The sequence below is a fragment of the Eurosta solidaginis genome, chromosome 4 (genome assembly GCF_040869045.1).
Source record: "Eurosta solidaginis isolate ZX-2024a chromosome 4, ASM4086904v1, whole genome shotgun sequence".
Taxonomy (NCBI): Eukaryota; Metazoa; Arthropoda; class Insecta; order Diptera; family Tephritidae; genus Eurosta; species Eurosta solidaginis.
This window is the reverse complement of record NC_090322.1, coordinates 16631686-16652022: the sequence shown is the minus strand read 5'-3', so window position 1 is coordinate 16652022 and position 20337 is coordinate 16631686. Positions and strand designations below refer to the sequence as shown.

Sequence of the window (20337 nt, the reverse complement as noted above, 5' to 3'; positions counted from 1 at the left end):
ACCGGCAGCAGTCGTTACAATAACAATAGCAACAATACAATTGTGGATTTTGATAGAAATATCTGGTTTCTTAAGAGATTTCCACTGTTTCAAATTGAGTACCTCAATTCCAGAGAGGAATGAGTTTTGGAACATTAATACACTTGATCCAAAATTGAGAGACAGATCAAACAAAGACAATATCCACTACAAGGTATTGAGAAATCGCGGAGGATGCGTATAATGCGAAATAAATACAATTTCGGCAGTCTACAGCCCAGTCGATTATTGGTACCAGAAGGGTAAAGAGCCAAAATGTTTGGCAATGTCTCGTGGAAAAAATAACCTCTAGTTTATGCACAAAACCAAAAGTTCAAGATTCATGCTCCTACTCGGGCGCCAAGCCTGTCACAAATATTCATCTTCATAAGCAATGCTATTCAGATTTGACATAAAACACGTAGGTTCTTTCAAAAGTAGCGCATCACAAATCGTGAAACAAGCGCGACCTCGTTCACCGCACCTTAATTCTCTTTAACAGCAACTGTGTGAAAAAGGATACCAGGTGGATAAAATTTTTATTCACTTTCAATGAAGGAGTATTTCGAGAACTGAACTTTCCCGACTTCAGTCTTACGTTCGTTGATCTTTTAATGCGAAGTCCCGAAAAGTTACGGGATTTTCATCCTCAATAAACATAACTTTGTGAGTTGTATGTACATATGTTGGAATGTGTTTTTAATTTTTGGAGGGTGGTTTTAGCTGTTGTTATGTTGCTTCCCAACTATGTTTCGCCGGTTTAATTGTTTGATGGTTGTTGTCGTTGCACACATACGCGCTTACGCCATATACATATCTATAAGCATTAGGGTGCGAAAAAGTATTTCATTTGAAGCTTGATAAGATATGGGAGAATGCCTAACAAGGCCCTAAATGGATAGTGGCTCGTGTCTCCCTTGGTAGTCTGAATTTTTCTTTTGCAAGGGCTCGATAGTGTATGTATGTATATTGATAACACGGTTTACCTAGCGAATGTGTTTACCGATTCTGTGGGGATTATGCTTGATGGTAACAGGGTTATCGAACGTTACTCCTAAAAGGCTTAGCGTAGTGCTAATGGAGATGTTTACTTAATTCGAGACTTCCAGATGTTGTTGATGCTTTGTACTTTAGATACAATTTCGGAGGCATGTGCCTTGAAGGCAACAGGGTTATCGAACGTTACCCCTAAGATCTTTAGGTGACTGGCAGTAGGTAGAGTAACGCCAACGACGTGAACGTAAAATATTTGTGTCATCTGTTCCTTCCACATCGTAAACCAAGTGGTCGTGGACTTAGTCAGTGAGGGTAACCCCCACTTAATAAGGAGCCCTCTAATGTGTGTATGTACTCAAGTACATAACTATTTACAAATATTTAGTACATAACTGAGATTAGAAAAGACATAATAAGAAAAACGTTAAGACTGGTTTGTTGTCGTGTTGATGGTTTTGAAATTGTTGTTGTTGATATGTTTTAATGTACATTTTTTTTGGTTTTTTACATTTTTTGTTGCTGTCACAGATACGTCAGATTGTTGGCAATACAAATTCAGGCTTTTTTCTACCAGGCGTTGTTATTATTGTTCTTTCAGCTAACGTGCGCTATGGCTTTTTTCAAATTGTTGCCTTAAAACCTAGAAAACGATTTCGGTTTCTGCTTTAAATTTATTACTGCCTCAAAGTGCTGTTTTTTTGGAACAACAAGCAGACATACTACATCCATGTTAATTCTCTACTCTTGTAGGTACAATGCAAAAAATGTGATTAGTCTTGGCTGAGTCGCAATGAAATATGCGACTATAGCCAGTTGCGATCTCTTTATACGGATTGAGGTGGTCCCTCTTGTTTGAGCGTGCCCTATAAAGAGAGCTCAAATGTACCTGTTTATGTCTGAACGGGTAGTGCCGGACTGTTTCTCTTTATACCACTACAGGCACTGTCTGGCAGATTCTTTTTCTACTCTCCTTGATACCCTTACGAGTACTGTTCGACAAGTCCTCTTTGTACGACCATGGGCACTGTCGTACAATTCCTCTTTCTACTTTATTTTACGGATTATTCGCACGATTTTTTGCAGGGTAATCTGCACATTACAATGTGGTTGCTTCTGAAGCGTATGAAATTGACAACAACAACTAAATAATTTCAAAAAACATATTCAAGTTCAAGGAATGTATGTGTTTGTATGCATACATATGTATGTTTGCATGTGTGATATGTACGGAGTAATCTGCGCTAATAGTCAAGAACAGTGCTGATCAAAATTTTTTATATGGAAGTGCAAATCACAATATACATACATATATACAAAATTGTATGTGCACTGAAATTTTTTTGTATGTAAAAAAAATAAATTTAAAAAATTTTAATTGTTTGAGGTCGGGAAAAGATGAAGCTTTGGTTTCAAGTTACAAAACGTTTGCTTAAAATATTAAGTAAATAATTCAAGGTTCGAATCGAGCGCAGCATGCCTAAAGCGTACTGATGATGAAGGCTTAGCACCCTTCGAAATGGATCTATATGCGCAGCTATGGCAGGTTGTCTGAAAAATTTTCTACTTACTATTCCAAAAACAAAATACAATTTTTCAAATTTAGAAAAATTAAAAAATAACAATAATTATCATTAGAAAAAAATTATTGTTCTGGCCTTGAGCTCGATTCGAACCTTGAATGATTTATCAATAGGCCGATAAAAACAAAAACAATTGTTAATAAACCATGAGCACTTGGGAATGTCAAACAAAGTAATTGACAATAAACAAAAATCCAGCATTATCAGTGATTTGCACCAGATGGCGCAACACTGAATAAATATAGTTGGTAAAAAGGAATAGAAGTAGCAAATTTGCCAGTCAAACAAACCACCGCTGTATAGCTAAATGGTTAGCGCAGCATGCCTAAAGCGTACTGATGATGAAGGCTTAGCACCCTTCGAAATGGATCTATATGCGCAGCTATGGCAGGTTGTCTTACTATTCTACTTACTATTCCAAAAACAAAATACAATTTTTCAAATTTAGAAAAATTAAAAAATAACAATAATTATCATTAGAAAAAAATTATTGTTCTGGCCTTGAGCTCGATTCGAACCTTGAATGATTTATCAATAGGCCGATAAAAACAAAAACAATTATTACGTAAATAGTTATATCGTCAACATACAAGAGCCAATAAATTTAATTCTGAAATTTGCGAAAAAGTACAGTTCAGTTTTTGTAGGAACATGTTTTATAAATATCGTCGGAATTTGGTTTTCAGTAATTATACTAAAAGTGAATGTGGAGATTTCCGCGAATGTTGGAAATTGGAATTGAATTTGAAAACTTTCGAAATGCTTAATTAGAGGCCTCCGCACGGTTTGTTTTAAATTTGTGTTAAATTTACATATATTAGCGACAGAGATTACTGGGGTGCTGAACTACCACCTGTATGGTTGCATGGTTGCTTAATGGTTTCTCCCCTTTCAGTAAAAAATGTCTCATAACCACGAAAAATAATATAGCGAATTTAAATACAAAATCACAAAAAATATCCCCGAAAGCGAATTTCTGTGTCTAAACTAGTGCACTTCTACTGCATTGTGAACCACAAAAGGTTCGTCCATCTGTCTCTTTTACATGTTTTCAACTGCCGTCTTTAACGTGGCGATATCCTAGGCGGTGGAAATTGTCCCCGCTGCATTACTTTTTCACTAGTTCCTAACCATATACAAAATTTCCACTTCAGAACTAGTTCTTAATTGGCACTTTTTCGATAATTTCGAACTAGGTTAAAATTTTACAGCTGATATCTAGTTCTTTCTTGGTATTATTTCGTTGGCCCCGAACCGGAACGAAATTCTACATGTTGCTACTAGTTTGATATTGTAACGAATTTACTGTAATTCCTCTTATTTACAACCTTCTACTAACGTTCGTATCGCTAAAATGTTGAATAAATGACTCCAATATTCAATAATGCAAAATGGCCTTTATTTAAGTACTTCACAATAACACTGATACTTCACAACCAATAGCTTGCTTAAATCAAACTGCTTGTCGGGCCTCTATTGTCGCTGCTTTTATACTGTGCGGTTTCCTCGTTGCATAGTTCTAGGCTTTTCTATTCTAGAATTTACTAGTTAGTTATCTGCTATAAAATTACTACAAACCATTGCCTACTTTTGGGAGAATCTCAGATTCTCTCCGCTGCTTGTATGGGCATATGGGTAGACATAATGATTCATTTGTTGATGTGCATACAAGTCACTGCTTAGTATCGCTTACAGATGACAGTACCCCTTAGTGTTGCTAATATTCGTAATAATATTATCGCGTTTTTCGATAGTTCCGGACTGGTGCAATAGTGTTGAAAAAAGGGCATACTCATATGTAGTCGTAGCTCGTTAAAGCTGGCAGCAGTTTTTTAGTTGATGGCCTATTTTTAAATATATATGAAATATAAAAATCCAAACCGTGGATTTTATAACTGCCAATCTAGCTACTAACAAACTAGTATTTATTTGGCACTCTAGGTCTAGTTCCGAACCAGAAATTTGTAACACTAGTCACCGACTTCCCTTGAGGGAAATTAACTAATATCATACGAAGTTAGAATATGTAGGCTCCTCTTCTTTTGGTACAGTTTTGCTTATGTTCTTTGGTCATATGCCCCCATATATCGGCGTCAGTTATCTATTTTTATTTTTATTTTAATTTATGAATAAATTTTGATTAAAACTTTTTTTCAGTGCTATCATATTTTTAAATAATTTTTAGTTGTCAAATTGTTAATGTCAATTTTTTTATCATACACAAGTGCCTGAGCTTCATACGGGAGTGCTTTTTCTTGGCACTGTCATAAGATATTCGAGCATTTTCATATGATACGTTGCATATGCCCTCATGCTAGTGCGACAAATATTTTTGTTTATATTTGAAGTGTGAAGGGGTTGAGCAGCCCTGGTCAAGAAAAAAGTTCAAAATTTGTTGTAATAGAAATTCTCCTGGAACTATGAACTTGTTTTTGTAAAAAATGATATTGCAGAAATAATAAAGAATAAAAAAAAAAGCAAATCAAAGAGAAAACAATTCATTTAACTAAAATAAATTATAGTTTTAAAATATACATATATATATAAAGATAAATAAAAAAATTTTATGAAATATGTTTAAATAGCTGTGATAAAGTGTATCTAAAAAATATAAACCCAGGTTATTCTGAAAATCTTTTATTAAACAAAAATTTATTCAGCCCAATTCTAAACGAAAATTCCGTGCGAGTTTTTTTCCTTCTCCCATTCATCGTATTCTAAATAAAAATTCCTTGTGAGTTTTTTCACTTCTCCCTTTCCTCCTATTCTGAACAATGTTCGAAAAAGCGGAAACCGGTTATGGGAGAAAAGTAGGTATTATGAATGTGAGGGAGAGGAAGATTTCTCTGCCATTTCATAGGAGTTTTTTCACTAGTTAAATTAAAGGGAATGCATAAAAATAGTTAAAGGAAATTGGTTATTTTAAGAAAGAACACTTATTTGTACAAATTTGTGCTAAAATATGTATTAACATTCTACCACAATATTCTCACTGTTAATACAACAACAACAACAACCACCACAATATTCTTTATTTTAAGTCGAAAAGTATATCATAAGCAACGGAAGAGATCTTCGCATATTTGATGCAGCCGTCCAGAAATTGGGAAAGAATTTTTTAAGAAGGCTTAAATAGATTTTGACATATAGCGAAAGGGGAACTCAACTCGACTTGGCCGCCAGAAAATTGCTTTGCAGAATGAATGCAGGCAACTCCGGCGGATTTGTGTTATCCCGCCGGTCTTCTTCTTATGCTCCTCTGTTGATGTTGCTGTGGTACCAATTTATTACTCATTTCAGTGAATACCACATGAAATGCAATAACGTGCATTGTTTATACCTTATTTCTTAATTGCAAACAAATTGGCAAGAATAATTACACTTTAAAATTTTTTAATAAAGTAAGAAATGCGCAACGAAATTTCAATTGACAAAACAGCTGACTTCGAAAATTCGAAATTCCTATTCCCCAATTATTCTTCTCCCTAGGAGAAAAGAATTGGAGGAATTTTTCAGCGGGAATAAAAAAATCCGCGAGAACAAAATTCCGCGAGAATATTTAGAATTGGTCTGATTAAAAAATTTTAATCATAAGAAAATGAAAAATATTTAAATTAGTATGAGTTTAGCGGGGACTGCCCGTATTGCTTTAAATGTATGAAACATTTATTTGAAGCAATTTTTAATTTTATAATTTATTTTAATCACTCCCGGGAGAAAAGTTTTTGAAGAGATTTAGAAGGTACAATCGAAATAGCTGTCGCCTTGTCCGTCCTGATGTAACGTTGTTTAAATTTTTCCCAAAATTATTAAAATAAAATTTAAATTAGCCCAAATGCCAAAAGGAGTCAGACAGTTTAAGAAGATAGATAATGAATAGATAAAGAATAACAAAAAAAACAAAAAACAAATCAAGAAGAAAACAATTGATTCAACTAAAATAAATTATATGTTAAAATATACATATATAAATATAAATAAAAAAAATTTAAAATATATTGAAATAGCTGTGATAAAGTGTATCTAAAAAAATATAAACCGAGGTTGTTCTGAAAATGTTTTAATAAAAAAAGTTTAATTTTTAATCATAAGATAATGATAAAAAAATATAAAAAAAATTTAAATTAGCCTAATTGCTAAAATGGGAGTCAGGCAGATTAAGAAGATAGTATACAAATTTTACACTATGCCGGTCTTTGTTTACCCAATCTAATTTTGAAATCTAGTATAATAAGCAGTTACAGTTACAGATTGAAAAACAAAACGGCCGTTATTGAAGGGAATATTGCAATATTTTTAATATTTTTTTGATCGTATCTTGTTTCGAAAAACTATTAAAAAATAATTAAAAAATATTAATAACTTATTTAATAATTTGGGAAAAATTTAAACAACGTGACATCAGGACGGACAAGGCATTTAAAAAAAGCAATACGGGCAATCCCCGATTAAATCATACAAATATTAATAACTTTTGGTTTTAGCCAAAAAATATAATTAATTTTTCCAAATAAAATTAAAAAAAAAATTATTAAAAATATGAAAGATTGTATATTAGAAAAAATATCTATTTTATTTGAGTGCTCTATAAATAACTCAAGTCCACGAAAAGTAAAAAAAAAATATGTTTAAAGTTTTGAATTCCAAACAAAATAAAAAATATTTTAAAAATCTGTTTCTTATTTAAAAAAAAATTTCAACAAAAAATAGTTAAAAAAAATAATAATAAATAAAACAGATATCAACAAAAAATATTTACAAAATATTAAAAAAAAATGTATAAAAAAAAATGTATACAAAGAACTAAGTCTCAATAATTTAGGATCCTTTTCTTTAAAATGCTAAAAAGCAAAAAAAAAAAAAACAAAAATAAAATAAGAATATACAAAAATTCAAAGGGGGCGTAAAAAATTGTTTTTATTACTCAGATTTATAAGTTTTAGAAAAATAAGTAACCAAAATTTAAAAATAATGTAACCAAATTCTCTAATTAGAGCAAATTTTCAAAAAATGATTAAAAGTTCAAATAAAACTAAAAAAATTGATACAAAGAACTTAGTCTCAATAACTTAGGATCCTTTATCTTTAGACGGCTAAAACGCAAAAAAAAAAATAAATAAAATGGAATATACCAAATTTCAAAGGAGGTGTAAAAAATTGGTTTTTACTACAAAAATTTATAAGTTAAAAAAACCAAAATTTAAAAAAATATAACCAAATTCTTTAATTAGAGTAAATTTTCAAAACAAAGCAATAAACTTTCAAATAAAACAAAAAAGAAAATAATTTTGGAAATAAGAATTTTTTTTAAGTTAACCAGCCAAATTGTACAAACCAACAGTACACTGCAGCCGAAGTCCTTGCAAATAAAAAAATCAATAAATCTGAAAATTATAAGTAAACATAGCATGTGTGTAAAATGTAGATAATTTACCGCAAACTTGAGTAATAACCAAAAATCAAATAAAATAACACGCAATATTATTTTTTTTTTTATTAATTTTAATTTTTATTTTTTATGTGTTTTATTCATTCTTCAATATTTTTTTGGAATTTTAATTCCATTGCTTGTACAATATAAATGTAACTTAAAAATATGTTTGTATCAAATAAAACATATACATGAACATAATATTTTTATAATAATTATTGCTTAATTTAAATTAATTTAATTTTATAGAATTTTTTTTTTAATTTTATTTTTACAAAGGAGTATTATTGCGCTTGCGATTTGTAATATTTTAAACAAAATTTAGCATATTCGTCAGTTTTTATTTATTATTTAAACTGAGCATGCAGTAAATTTTTATAAAGGTCATATAACGGTTGATTATTTTTAGGTTGGAAACGGTTATACAAGCTTTAACTGTAAGGAGAACGCTTTTTGATGGCACACTTTCAAGAAAATATGCTAAAGAAACATGAAAAGCGAAAAATATATGAAAAATTTTGCAAACAAAAATTAAATAAAAGCAAAAAATTTGAAATTAACAAAAAAAAATTTAATTTTAAATTAAAAAAAAAACCAAAATTTAAAAATTTTAAATAAAAAAATTTATTAAAACAAAAAATAATAATAATAATAATAAAAAGATTTAAAAAAATATATTAAACTTTGATAATTTTGATAATTTTGAAGTATTAAAAGTAAAAATAAATTTAAGAACCTTTGTAAATAAAAAACAAAACAAGAAAGAAAAAATTTACATTATCAAATTACCGAATTTCTATGAAAAATTGGTCAACTGGGAAATTGTAAAACCAGTAAAGGGTTAAACTGGCAGGTCCGTGAGGGCCTAACACAGACTGAATGAGTCCACAATGTTGAAAAAAGAAAATCACTTCAGTATAAAGTCTAAAGAAATTAAAACAAATAAATTATCAAAAAAAAAAACTATAAAAAAAAACTGAAAAAAAGGTTGCCACCAAAAAAAAAAAGCTCCATCGCATGTGTTCTACAAATTTTAAGGCAAGTGGAATGTGAAAAAGTTTTCATAGAAAACTAAAACTTCGGTGCAAAATAGGTACATTATTTCTATATAACGTGATCTTTTTAAATTAAAAACCATTTTTAATTGAAAGCTAATATTTTTTTTACTAAATGCTTCTGTTTTTTTTTTTTTTTTTTGAAAATGGTAAAACTGCACTTTTTGATGAAAATTATCTAATAAAATTTTAGTAAAAACGGTAGTTAATTTTACCAAAATTGGTATTAGAAAAAAATTCTTAAAGTGTACTTATGCCACTTTTAAAAAAATAGCTTCAAGTAATACACATTATTCTGTGCAATACTTAACTCAACATTTATTTATTATAAACTTAAAACGAAACTTAAAATAATAATACAAAATTATGGCATTGAGTATTGAGCGTAGAGTTGTGAGTATTATAAAAAAATTTCACTTTTAAATAATTTTTTGAAAAATTATAAATTGATGTGCGCAAAAAAATTTTGGAGTAGTTTTCACGTTTGCTTGTGTATTAGCATCATAAAAGAAAATAGACCACTGTACTTTACATTACAAAAAAAAAAAAAAATCAGAAAAAATTATCTCCCTGTTGATTTAAGTAAATTTATATTTTCAATACAGTGCAAATGTTTGAATAAGTAGCAAATTTCTTTTTTGTTTAAATATGTTCCTTCTTTTTGATAAAGTTTTCTATTTATAATCGTATAAGGCATTAATATTTGAGAAATAACAAATTGTGTATGCTTTTAATACACTGAAAAAAGCTGGCCTACAATTGCTTTTGTTTTAAGTTTATACCTAGAGCCGTTGTTTGCATTTGCTACGGCAGAGTAGCATGAGCAACGAAAAATATGCTCTTCTACTGGTTTAAGCATGAACAGAGCAAAGAGTAGAGCCGTAGCACAAAAAAAGTTATACAAATTTTTAGGCTCTGCTATAAACAATGTCGTGTTTTAGAGTGGAGTAAAAGCAAAACAAAAACTTCGAACGAAATGCTATTTGTGTGGCGCGATAGAAGAAACATATTTGCTAATTGATCTGTTTGTTGTTGGAGCTGATGTAGAGTTGTGATGTCGTTGTATTGTACTTGTGATTTTCATTGTCGGTCTTTAGTCTTAAGTTGTTATTGTAGTTTCTTGGTTTTGTGGTTATTGCACCGCTATACTCACCTCCCTTTCCTTTTTGCATAGCAAGTTGGAGTAGATAAGTAGTAGCGAGAGAACAGACAAAGCTCTGCATAACAATGCCCAAGAGAGCAAATAGCAATTTTTTTTTCGTTATCGCTTCACTTCAAATAGTTTTTCGGTCGGAGTTTTTATCTTGCTATTTGCTCCGCTCTAAAACACGATGTAGCTCATAGCAGAACCAGAAATGCTACGGCTCTACTCTATGCTCTGTTTCATGTTCGGAGCAATAGGAAAAACAAAAACTCCAGAGTATCATTGCATTTTCAGCCACTGTCTAGAACTTTTAATTATGTTAGTATTTTGTGAAAGTTAAAAGAAAAAGATGTATATATATATATATATATATGGGGTATTCCATCCCATTTCGACCAATTTTGAACCCGACCCCTTTAGAATTGGCTGAAAGTTTTTCTTCTTTTTCTAGCTTACGAAAGACGTTTTTCAGAAGTTTTTCAAATTTTTTCATCCAACTCAAAAAAAGTTATGAATTTTAAAAAAAACAGCGTTTTTGTTTTCAAAATGCTATAACTTTTTCAAAAATTGACCGTTTGGGATCTTTTTTTTTAAATTTGTTTTTAAATGTACTTTTCGGAAAAAATTCAAAAAAATTTTGCAGAATTGATTGAAGTTTTTATGAGAAAAAAAAGGGCGAAATTCGAAACGAACGAAATTTTTGAAAAAGTTATAGCATTTCGAAAACAAAAACGCTGTTTTTTAAAAAATTCATAACTTTTTTTGAGTTGGATGAAAAAATTTGAAAAACTTCTGAAAAACGTCTTTCGTAAGCTAGAAAAAGAAGAAAAACTTTCAGCCAATTCTAAAGGGGTCGGGTTCAAAATTGGTCGAAATGGGATGGAATACCCCATATATATATATATTTTGAATACACTGGAAGATTTTAAAAATAAAATAACATTTTTGGTCCATTTTGAATATTTAGTCCATTCAGAAATTTTTGTATAGTTCACTGTAACGAACTTATTTTGTGCCAAAATTTAGTTTAGCTTTAATACAAATTTGTAGCAAATCTTTTTTTGTATTTTCAAATTCGGAAATGAATTTTTTGTTTTAATTTTTTTTCTGTCATAAATTTGTTACTTTGTTGATTATGGTTTAAATGTATGCTTAGGACTTTTATTATTTTTTTTAGCATTTTGTGAAAATTAGATACACTGGAAAAATAAAAAAAAATTGATTTTGTGGTCCATTTTGAATGTTTAGTTTATTAAGAAAATGTTCGATGGTTTTTAGTTTAAATTTGAATTTAGCTTATATACTTAAAATTTTTTTAATATTTTACTTTTGAAGGTTATGGACTTATTTGTTTTTTTCCTTGAAACTAGGTTGTCTACTTGCTGATTTAAGTTTAAATTTATAGTTAAAACTTCTAAGTTTTTCAACTTTTTAGCATTTTGAGAGAATTAATTAAATTAATTTTAATTTTAAGTTTCAGTTATAAATTTAAACTAAAATCAGCAAGTAAACAAACTAATTTCAAGAAAAAAAAAACAAAAATAAGTTTCTAACCTTCAAAAGTAAAAAAAAATATATATATAATAAATATAAAAAAATATTTTTTGATCCATTTTGAATATTTAGTTTATTAAGAGTATTTATTTATTTTGTTTTTTTTTTTTTTTGATTTCGCTGTTTCGAACTGAGTTTAGTTGAAAATTTAATTTAGCTTATATATTTTTTTAGAAAAATGTTTCATTTTATATTGTTGATTTTTCAAATTTAAAAACTAGTTTCTGTTCTAAATTGTTTCCCTGCAATTAATTTGTTTCCTTGCGTTTAATTAAAAAAACTTTTTTTCGTTTTCAAATTTAGAAATAAATTTTAGAAAACGTTTGATTTTCATATATACGATGCTTTGCTGAAATACACAAGCAAACGGCGAATGCACTACTAAAAAAATAATAAAAAAATATTTTTTTTTAAACTTTTTTTTTATGTATTTAATTTTTGTTTTATTTTTTCATGTATGTATTTCGAATAATTTGCGTAATAAGTACACAGTGTCAGAAGTTTTTACAAAATTAATATTTTTCACAAATAAATTTTTTTTAGCTATACAAATATTTATACATATACAATTAATACAAAAATATAAAATATTTTTAAATGTTTAAACGCTTAAAGTAGCTATATAATATAAAATACTATAGTGATTTTTTTTTATTAATACTCCAATGCAAATTTGTTTTACATTTATGTAAAAAAATTAAAATTTACAAAAACAAGAAAAAAATTAATAAAAGTAAAGTATAAAATTATATGTAAATTACGCACTGAAATTGTGTAACTATTTTCTAAAAATTAAGGCTATTTGGGCGAAATATAAATATTGTGATATAGAAAAATTATGAATATTAATGTGCAAACAAAAGCATACTATTTGGTTATTTCGGTTAGCTAAAACTAGAACTCAAATAAAAAAATTGTTTATAATTTTTGCGAAAAAAAAATAATTTTTTTTTGCAAATATTATAGTTTAAAAAAAAATTGTTTGTTTTTTTTTAACAAGAATATTAAAATTGAAAACAAAAAAATTTGTTTCTTTTGCAATTTTTGTTAAAATAATTATTTTAAATTTTTTTCTAATTATTTGCCTGAGTAATTTTTTGCTTGGTTTTATTGAGGTATTTTCGTTGAAAAATAATAGTAATAAAAAAAATTAAATAAATTCATAATTCATAAATATTTCTATGTAAATATGGCAAATTTGAGGTGGTTTTGGTTGAATTTTTCTAACTGTAATTATTGAAATACTACATAATAAGCGTTAAGCACGGATGTGGAATGCAATTTGAGCTAATTGACGAACAGTATGGGGAAGCTAGGGCGAGCTGATTAAATGGGTTTCTATAACTTAATGAACTTTACCGATGCGAAATTTCATGAAATTTAGTAAGATGTGAATAAAGTAAAATTTCGTGGTCAAAATAGAGTAAATTGAGTCACAACAGGATATTAAATTTGTAATCTGTAGTGATTTTAAAGAGCCAAGTAAAACTTTGGTAAGAATTGCGTTTAGTTTGAGTGTAAATGAAGTGCTGTTATGTTGAACTGAGTGTGTTATGAGTGAAATCTGGATATGAGCGCAACTTGAGTAAATTTCTCAACGCCTCGAATATTTCTCGGCCTAATATTTTATATCACTACCAACTACCCGCTTGCCTACCTATATATGTATGTTTACATTGTTTAATTTTTTTTGTTCCATTAACCCATTTCCGGACTTGTAGGCGCAAACGGACGACATAACTACCCAAAGAGTTAACTTTTGTTACACATTTTCTAGATTTGTCCTTGCGCTACCTAATTTAGATTATGAAACGCCTAAGTTCACCGCCAAATTTCACACCGAATCAACGTTTAGATCTCCTACCAAAATTTAAACCCTTTAAGCCCCACCGTGCTGTTTAAGTTATCCTAAACCCTTAACCCAGTTGAGTGATTTCTGCATTCCAACTTTCTCTTATTTCCACCCACGTAACTCTTGCCCACAAAACACCTCCGCCTTATTGTAACTCGTCAAACTCCTCTCCTCCCCTGTTTGGTCCATGTTCTGACCCTAGTATTGTCTTTTAATCCTCCATTTTTCAAATCTAACTAATCCTAACTTAAATGACTTTTTTCTTACTCTAAATAAGGTTGCGTTCCCCTCGTTTCCTATTTACAGTGTCTTAAACCCTATTTAAAAGTAAGCTGATAGTTGCTTTTCCTTTTTTTTGATTATCACATATCCCTCTACCTCCTCTACCTCTTCGTCTTCATCTTTGACCCCTACGTTATGAATATAGTTATTTTCCATTGAAACAGCATCCATCGGCATTATGATTGCCCTTGCTGACATCCCCATAGCATTCAATTTCAAATTCTGTAAACCATTATTTGGCGCAGAGTCTAACCTAACACTTCTCTGACTCGTATTCGGCGCGCCCTTATTTATGTTCCTACTCAAACCTCCATAGACGCGTTCATCTACGTCCACATCCTCTACAACACCCTCGTCTACCTCCACATATTCATCTTCCATAGTTGCATCTAATTCATCGTAATCTTCTACATCAGTTTGCTGATCAAAGTTTCCGTTCTTTGCAGCCATGTTCGACTGTGGTTCATCTAAGTCAAATTGCATTACATCCGTATCCTTGAAATCCATACGCGATTTTTTGATCCTCTTAAGTTTCTTATCTTGCAGAGTATGTGTATAAATATGTTTACGCAAATGATCTTCACGACAAAAGCCCTTTGGGCAGAGTGTGCAGGTATATGGAAACATTTCATTATGTTTCGCTTCGATATGACGTCGCAAATCTGTTTTGTAATGAAATTGTTTGGAGCAAAGCTCACATTTATGCGGCTTGTTTGCGGAAAAGTGACGCTCACAATGTAAATTATATTTGCTCTCATCTTGATAACGTTTACCACATTTACTACACCTATAAGGATACTCACCACGATGGAAGCTCGCTTTGTGCTGCGTAACGTAACATGCCTTGGAGAACTCTTTATCACATTCCATACATTTTAGGCGACCGCCTGGTAGCTCTTTGATAATGGGATCAGTGGTGCAGATGATTGGTGGTCGTGTAATTCTTGAGATAGTTCTGCGTTCCAGAAGTACCTTAGATTTCATGATGCCTGGTTTGATCGTGGTGCTAGTTTGGTTTCTTTTTCTTTTCTTTGCCGTAACGACGGTGATATTTCGTTTGGTCGCCGTGGTGTCGGGGCTGATATTTTGTTCTTTACTTGATGAGATGGTCATCTTGTGACTAGCCTGCTCGGAGCTGTTGGTTATGTGCTGCGCACCTTCAACATTTGTGGTCTGTGGCTCTAGCGTAGTATCAGAAATGCTTGCGTCCGCATTAATATTCACTTCCTCCTCCATTTTAGTTTCTACCGTTGGATATAAATCCATACCGTCAGCGTATGCGCCATTATTCATCGACTGCGAAGCTTCAAAGCTATGAAACTCTGTATTGCTATGCGGCATAATTGTATGCACTGGCGGTAAGTCGCCCTCTTGTGGAGAACGTGGATATGCTTCGCGCATGGAAGCGCGCGTTGGCAATGGTGGTGGTGGCGGCAAAGCAATAAATGACTGACCCATTAGAGAGGGGGACATAAATTGTAAGATCTGACCATCAGCCGTTACCATTTGCTGGGTTTGCAGCGCACCATATGGATCTAAGGTGGTAAGCTGTAGCACTTCACTACTATCATTACTATCGGTGCTATGGCTGCTTATGCTGACGCTTTGGCTTGTGTTGAACGCTTCACTGTTATTTCCGCCGGCGGCGGCTGTTAAGTGATTACCAATAATAGTGTGATAGGTCAGTGTGTGCTCCGGCAGCCCCAGTTCCGATGCCGCCTGCTGCAGCTGTTGGTAAGATGGAATGGTGTTGGTGATGTGCTGCAGCTGCTGCTGCTGCGGCGGCTGCTGCAGCTGCTGTATGGTGGTGGTGGTGGTGGTGGTGATGGGCGGCAGCGGCTGCCGCATGGTGATGGTATTGGTGGTGGCCAGCTGCGACTGTTGGGTGTTGATATTGTTGAGCAGCGGCGTATTGCGCATGGACGGTAGCGGTAGCTGCTGCTCCAGCGACTCCTGCTTGTGTTGGCCCACCTGGTGGTGGTGGTTGTGTAGCGGCGGTAGCATATGGATGTTGTCCATATTGTGTGTAGTAGCTGTGTTGTTGGTGATGATGTGCTGCGGCTGCTGCAGCAGCTGCATATTGTTGCTGAGCAGCTGCTGCGTGTTGATACCCAAAGGTATGAGATTGTATGCTTGATCCATTATATTGGCTTGCGTATGGGCTGGCGCTTGCGGATGCATGTGTGAGAAAATGCTGTCCACCATTGGTAGCGGACGACGCAGTGGCTCCCGGTATTGCTGGTGGGAAGTAATATGGGGTGATACTGCTTGCATGTTGTGCGCCAACAGTCGATTGTGTATGGGCGGCGTATTGTTGTGTTGATAGCGGCGCTGTTGCTCCTCCAACGATGCCATTAGATGGTGTTGATAGCTCTCCAAGCGCTCCGCTTCCACTTGCGTTTCCTCCGACGCCGCCTGCTCCAATCGCAGCCCCATGCGCGCTGGCACTAATTGGTGGTGTGCCTGCAGCGCCTGTTCGGCTGCCACTACTGCTGTGTCCGCTGACTCCACCTCGTCCAGTTGATGAGATGGCTCCTGCTCCAGCACTTCCATGTCCATTTGGGAGCGTTCCAACTGCATTGGCGACAGTATGTCCCGCTCCGTGTTCGATTCCAGCTGATCTGTGCTGTTGTGTTGCTGGTTGTTGTGTTGATAAATGTCCTCCATGGGTTCGATCTTTGGGGTGGTAGTGGTGGTGTTGGTTGTTGTGTTCAGCAGGCCCCTCGTGCGGGAGGACGGCATTGTTGTTAATAGTGTTGCTTGGGCGGAGGGACCTGCTAGCCCGTTTGGGTGACCGTTTAAAACGATTTGTGTATTGCTAGGTGAGCTCATGTGGTTGGCTGATGCATGTTGCGGTGAGAGATTATTTGTCGATGACGACGAAGATGACTGCACTTGATTCATGTACGGCCGCTGTTGTTGTGTCTGATAACCACCGGAGTTTGCGCCATATGCGCCTAAACCATTAATTTGTTGAGATTGATGAGTTGGCGAAGGTGAAGCGGAGTACTGTGACATCGGACCACCCATACCCGCATTGGATACAAAATCCTGCGGACTACGTGTTGGTTCAGATGGTGGTTGTACCGCTGCAGCGCTCTGTTGTTGTTGCTGTGCGGCAGCAGCTGTTGCCGCTGCTGCTGCTGCTGCTGCTGCTGCGGCGGCGGCGGCTGCATTATTGCGCCGACTATGCGGCTTCGTGGTAGTGCTTGGATCGCGTGTAGGATGATGATGTGCTGATATTGGCAAAGTAGCTGGATCTGGTTGGCCGCTTGATTTCACGGCATTTTTATGTAGCGTAGTGTTATAATGACGCTTTAGGTGACCTGAGCTTGTGAACCACTTGTTACATGCAGTGCAATTGTATGTCTTCGGACGACGAGCCTCATTCGATTTCCAAGTAGCAGCCTTTGTGGGAAGACTGCTGGTGTTGGCTGAGGACGAAGTTGGTGGCTCAAAATTACGATACTGCTGTTGTGGATCTTGTGGTCCTGTAGTAGTCGATGGGAACTCGGCAGGGCTGGAAGACACAGGCATCATTGTTGGTTGTTGCTGCTGTTGCATACCACCTGGTGCTTCTTGGCACATGTCGCCCGCCATGGTGGGGTCAAAAGATTTATCAACATAATTTTGCGAATCCGGATATTCAGATTTGATCAAACCATATTCTTGCTTAATTGTTACGCCCGTATTTCCGGCGCTAGTACCATAGTATGGCGTTGAGTTTGTATGTACACCCTTGACACCATTCATATCAGATGTTTGCTGTTGTGCGGATTGTACTTGAGTTTGCGACTGTGACTGTTGTTGTTGCATATACGAAGGTAATGCTTCTTGCATACCGTCATTAGGTGGCTCCCAACCGGGTAAAGCGCGCTGTTGCATGCTATGCATGGAGTGCAGCGGATCATTGGCGCCGACCGCATCATGCATTTGCGGCGTATGACCCAACAAAGATTGTATGCTGCCTGGGGCGGGTGGATAGACCATTTTTTGTGAATCTAAATCAAGCAGCTCATTAGGATTTGCACCTCCGCCACTTTGCCCTTGTTGACCTTGCTGTTGCGAGCCCGTCGAGAGTTCTTCCTTAATATATGGCGAGCTTGAGTAACCGCTGCTGCCATACGGTGATGCGCCATGCACATTTGTGATATGTTCTTGCAACTCATTGTCGCTGGTACACATAAGCCCACATTTCTTGCATTGCAGCTTACAGCCACCACCAGGTGAGCCAGCGGCGGAACCACCACCGCTCAATTGCATATGCGCTGAAGTAGATGTAGGACTGCTAGAGCTAACTACGCGTGGACTCAATGAATTCGTTGTTGTCGAAACAGCTGCGCTGCTTTGTGTTAGCGATAATGTGCTGCCGCCAGCGCTCGAAGCGCCATCTGGCGTGTCATTACGATTTAAATCATTACTATGACTATCATTGGTGGCACCCGTTGGTGGTCGTATATGGTAAGGTTGATAACGCGCTGACGAGTTCGATTTATAATCGCTTGTATTATTAGCGCTACCACCGCCATACATGAGACCCGTGCTCTGACCATAATCGGCGCTTGCTCCAACGTGTTGTTGTTGCTGCTGTTGCTGTTGATGATAAAATTGCTCGTAGCTATTTAGGTAAGTTGGATACTGACCGACAGCTTGCTGTTGCATATCTGATTGCGCGCTAGCAGATGCGTAAATACCGCCAGCGCCACCATACATATGCGACAAGGCAGCGCCACCGCCATTAGTGGTTGCAGCACTCGCGCCCGCCGCTGAAACATACATGCCGTATGGCATATGCGTTAATTGCTGCTGCTGTTCGTTGTTGTTAATTAATTGTGTATTATTGCTGTTGTTGGTTGGTTGTGGCGTACCCGGCTGATTATCGCTGGAATCAGCTGCTGCGCTGATTGTATTGTTGCTGCCGCCGTGCGTTGGTGCTGCGGTTGCCTCGCCACCAATGCCACTGCTATTTGAGTGCGGTCCGTTTGAGACGACAGCCGTTGCGACACTACTGCCACCCCCACCCTCGGCGCTACCGACGGCGACACCGCCTGCGCCGCCGCTTCCGCCACCGCCATCTGCCGTATGCAAAGGCGGCATTTCGGTTTTAATTGTGGCCATTAACTACATAAGTTTTCCTTTTTTAATTATTTCGCTTTCGTTAATTTGCGGTAATAAAATTAATGATTATGCGCTTGAGACAGAGTCGGCAGGACTGTATGTGAAAAATTACGAAGTTGATTTCTACAAAAATCTTTAATTATTCTTCAATCGCTGTCGTTCTTTTCTTCTAGATATCCCAAAGCATTGCGTGCTTTAAGCGCGCATTAAAAAAATTTGTTGATTTTTTTGTTCGAATTCGAATTTTTTGCCCCTGGCGCTCAAGTGTTGCGTGTTGCTGACTCGTTGTACATTAAAATCTCGCTTATTTCGTAGAACTGTAAATAAAAAAAAACAATGAGTTAAAAACTTGCAGCACTACAAGAAAAAACAATAACAATACAAAGATGACTAAGTGCTCTTTCGCATAAAAATAAAGTTAAAAGTGTAAAAAAACTGCCGTCTCAAGCATCGCAGCTTTAAGGCGGCACAAAAGGTGTGTGTGTGTAAAGCGGTTGGGGCGCAACATTCTGATGTCGCCATAAGTTTCGCTGATTGTACTTATGTAAATGCGGTGAAATTATTTACAATGACAACAACAATAGTACTCACATTGTTGTAATTTATGGTTTAAAGCTTCAATTTTGAATGTTGTACAATAAAAACTGACACAAGACCGTAAGCTATCGGAATCCAAAATTTGAGTTGTTGTTGCAGTTGTTTTTGTAAGGAGCATAAAAAATTCTAGCGAAATTCGTGGTGTGTTGTTTATTTTACAGAGTCATCATACTACGGACGCAATAGGATTAACTTGCAGTAATGAGCACACATATACATTCACAAATTGCGCATGTGATAAAAGCTTCGCTACACCCGAAAAACTTTAGAATTCTTAAAGCCAAAAAGTTATGGGTTTAGAAATAAGGACCTAAGCTATGGAGGAATGCAATAGCATTAAAAAACAACAAAAACGCCGTTACACGCACATATATACAATTGTTCAGCGATTAAGTCAGGAGAAACCAACCGTGGGCCCATTACTGATATTTAGCATAGACTTGACTTGACTTGAGAACTGCCACTTACAGTTCTGTTAAATGAACATTGCATGTTACTAATTACACAAAACTTAGCAACACTTAACTTGATTTAGAAGTCTGTTGAATTTTGATTTTCTATGTAAGTTCTAAGTGACGTTTACATTTTGAGATGCCATTTGTTTGTTTCCATTTCATTTTGACATTTCGTCATATAAATTGACATTTATTATACTCAGTTGAGCAGAGCTCACAGAGTATATTAAGTTTGATTGGATAACGGTTGGTTGT

At 34.5% G+C, this 20337-nt stretch overlaps 1 protein-coding gene across 2 annotated transcripts in view; it reads right to left on the bottom strand.

The window, feature by feature from the left end:
* Positions 1-20337, bottom strand: part of zld (zelda) — a 96099-nt gene that overhangs the window by 47017 nt on the left and 28745 nt on the right. The window contains exon 2 of one of the 2 annotated variants that reach the window (XM_067780398.1): positions 14716-19347. In XM_067780398.1, the coding sequence (XP_067636499.1) occupies positions 14716-19030 (4315 nt within the window). In that variant the 5' untranslated portion in view covers positions 19031-19347. Of the gene's footprint in view, positions 1-11004; positions 19348-20337 lie in introns of those variants that run through there. The other variant, XM_067780397.1, reaches the window with a different exon arrangement.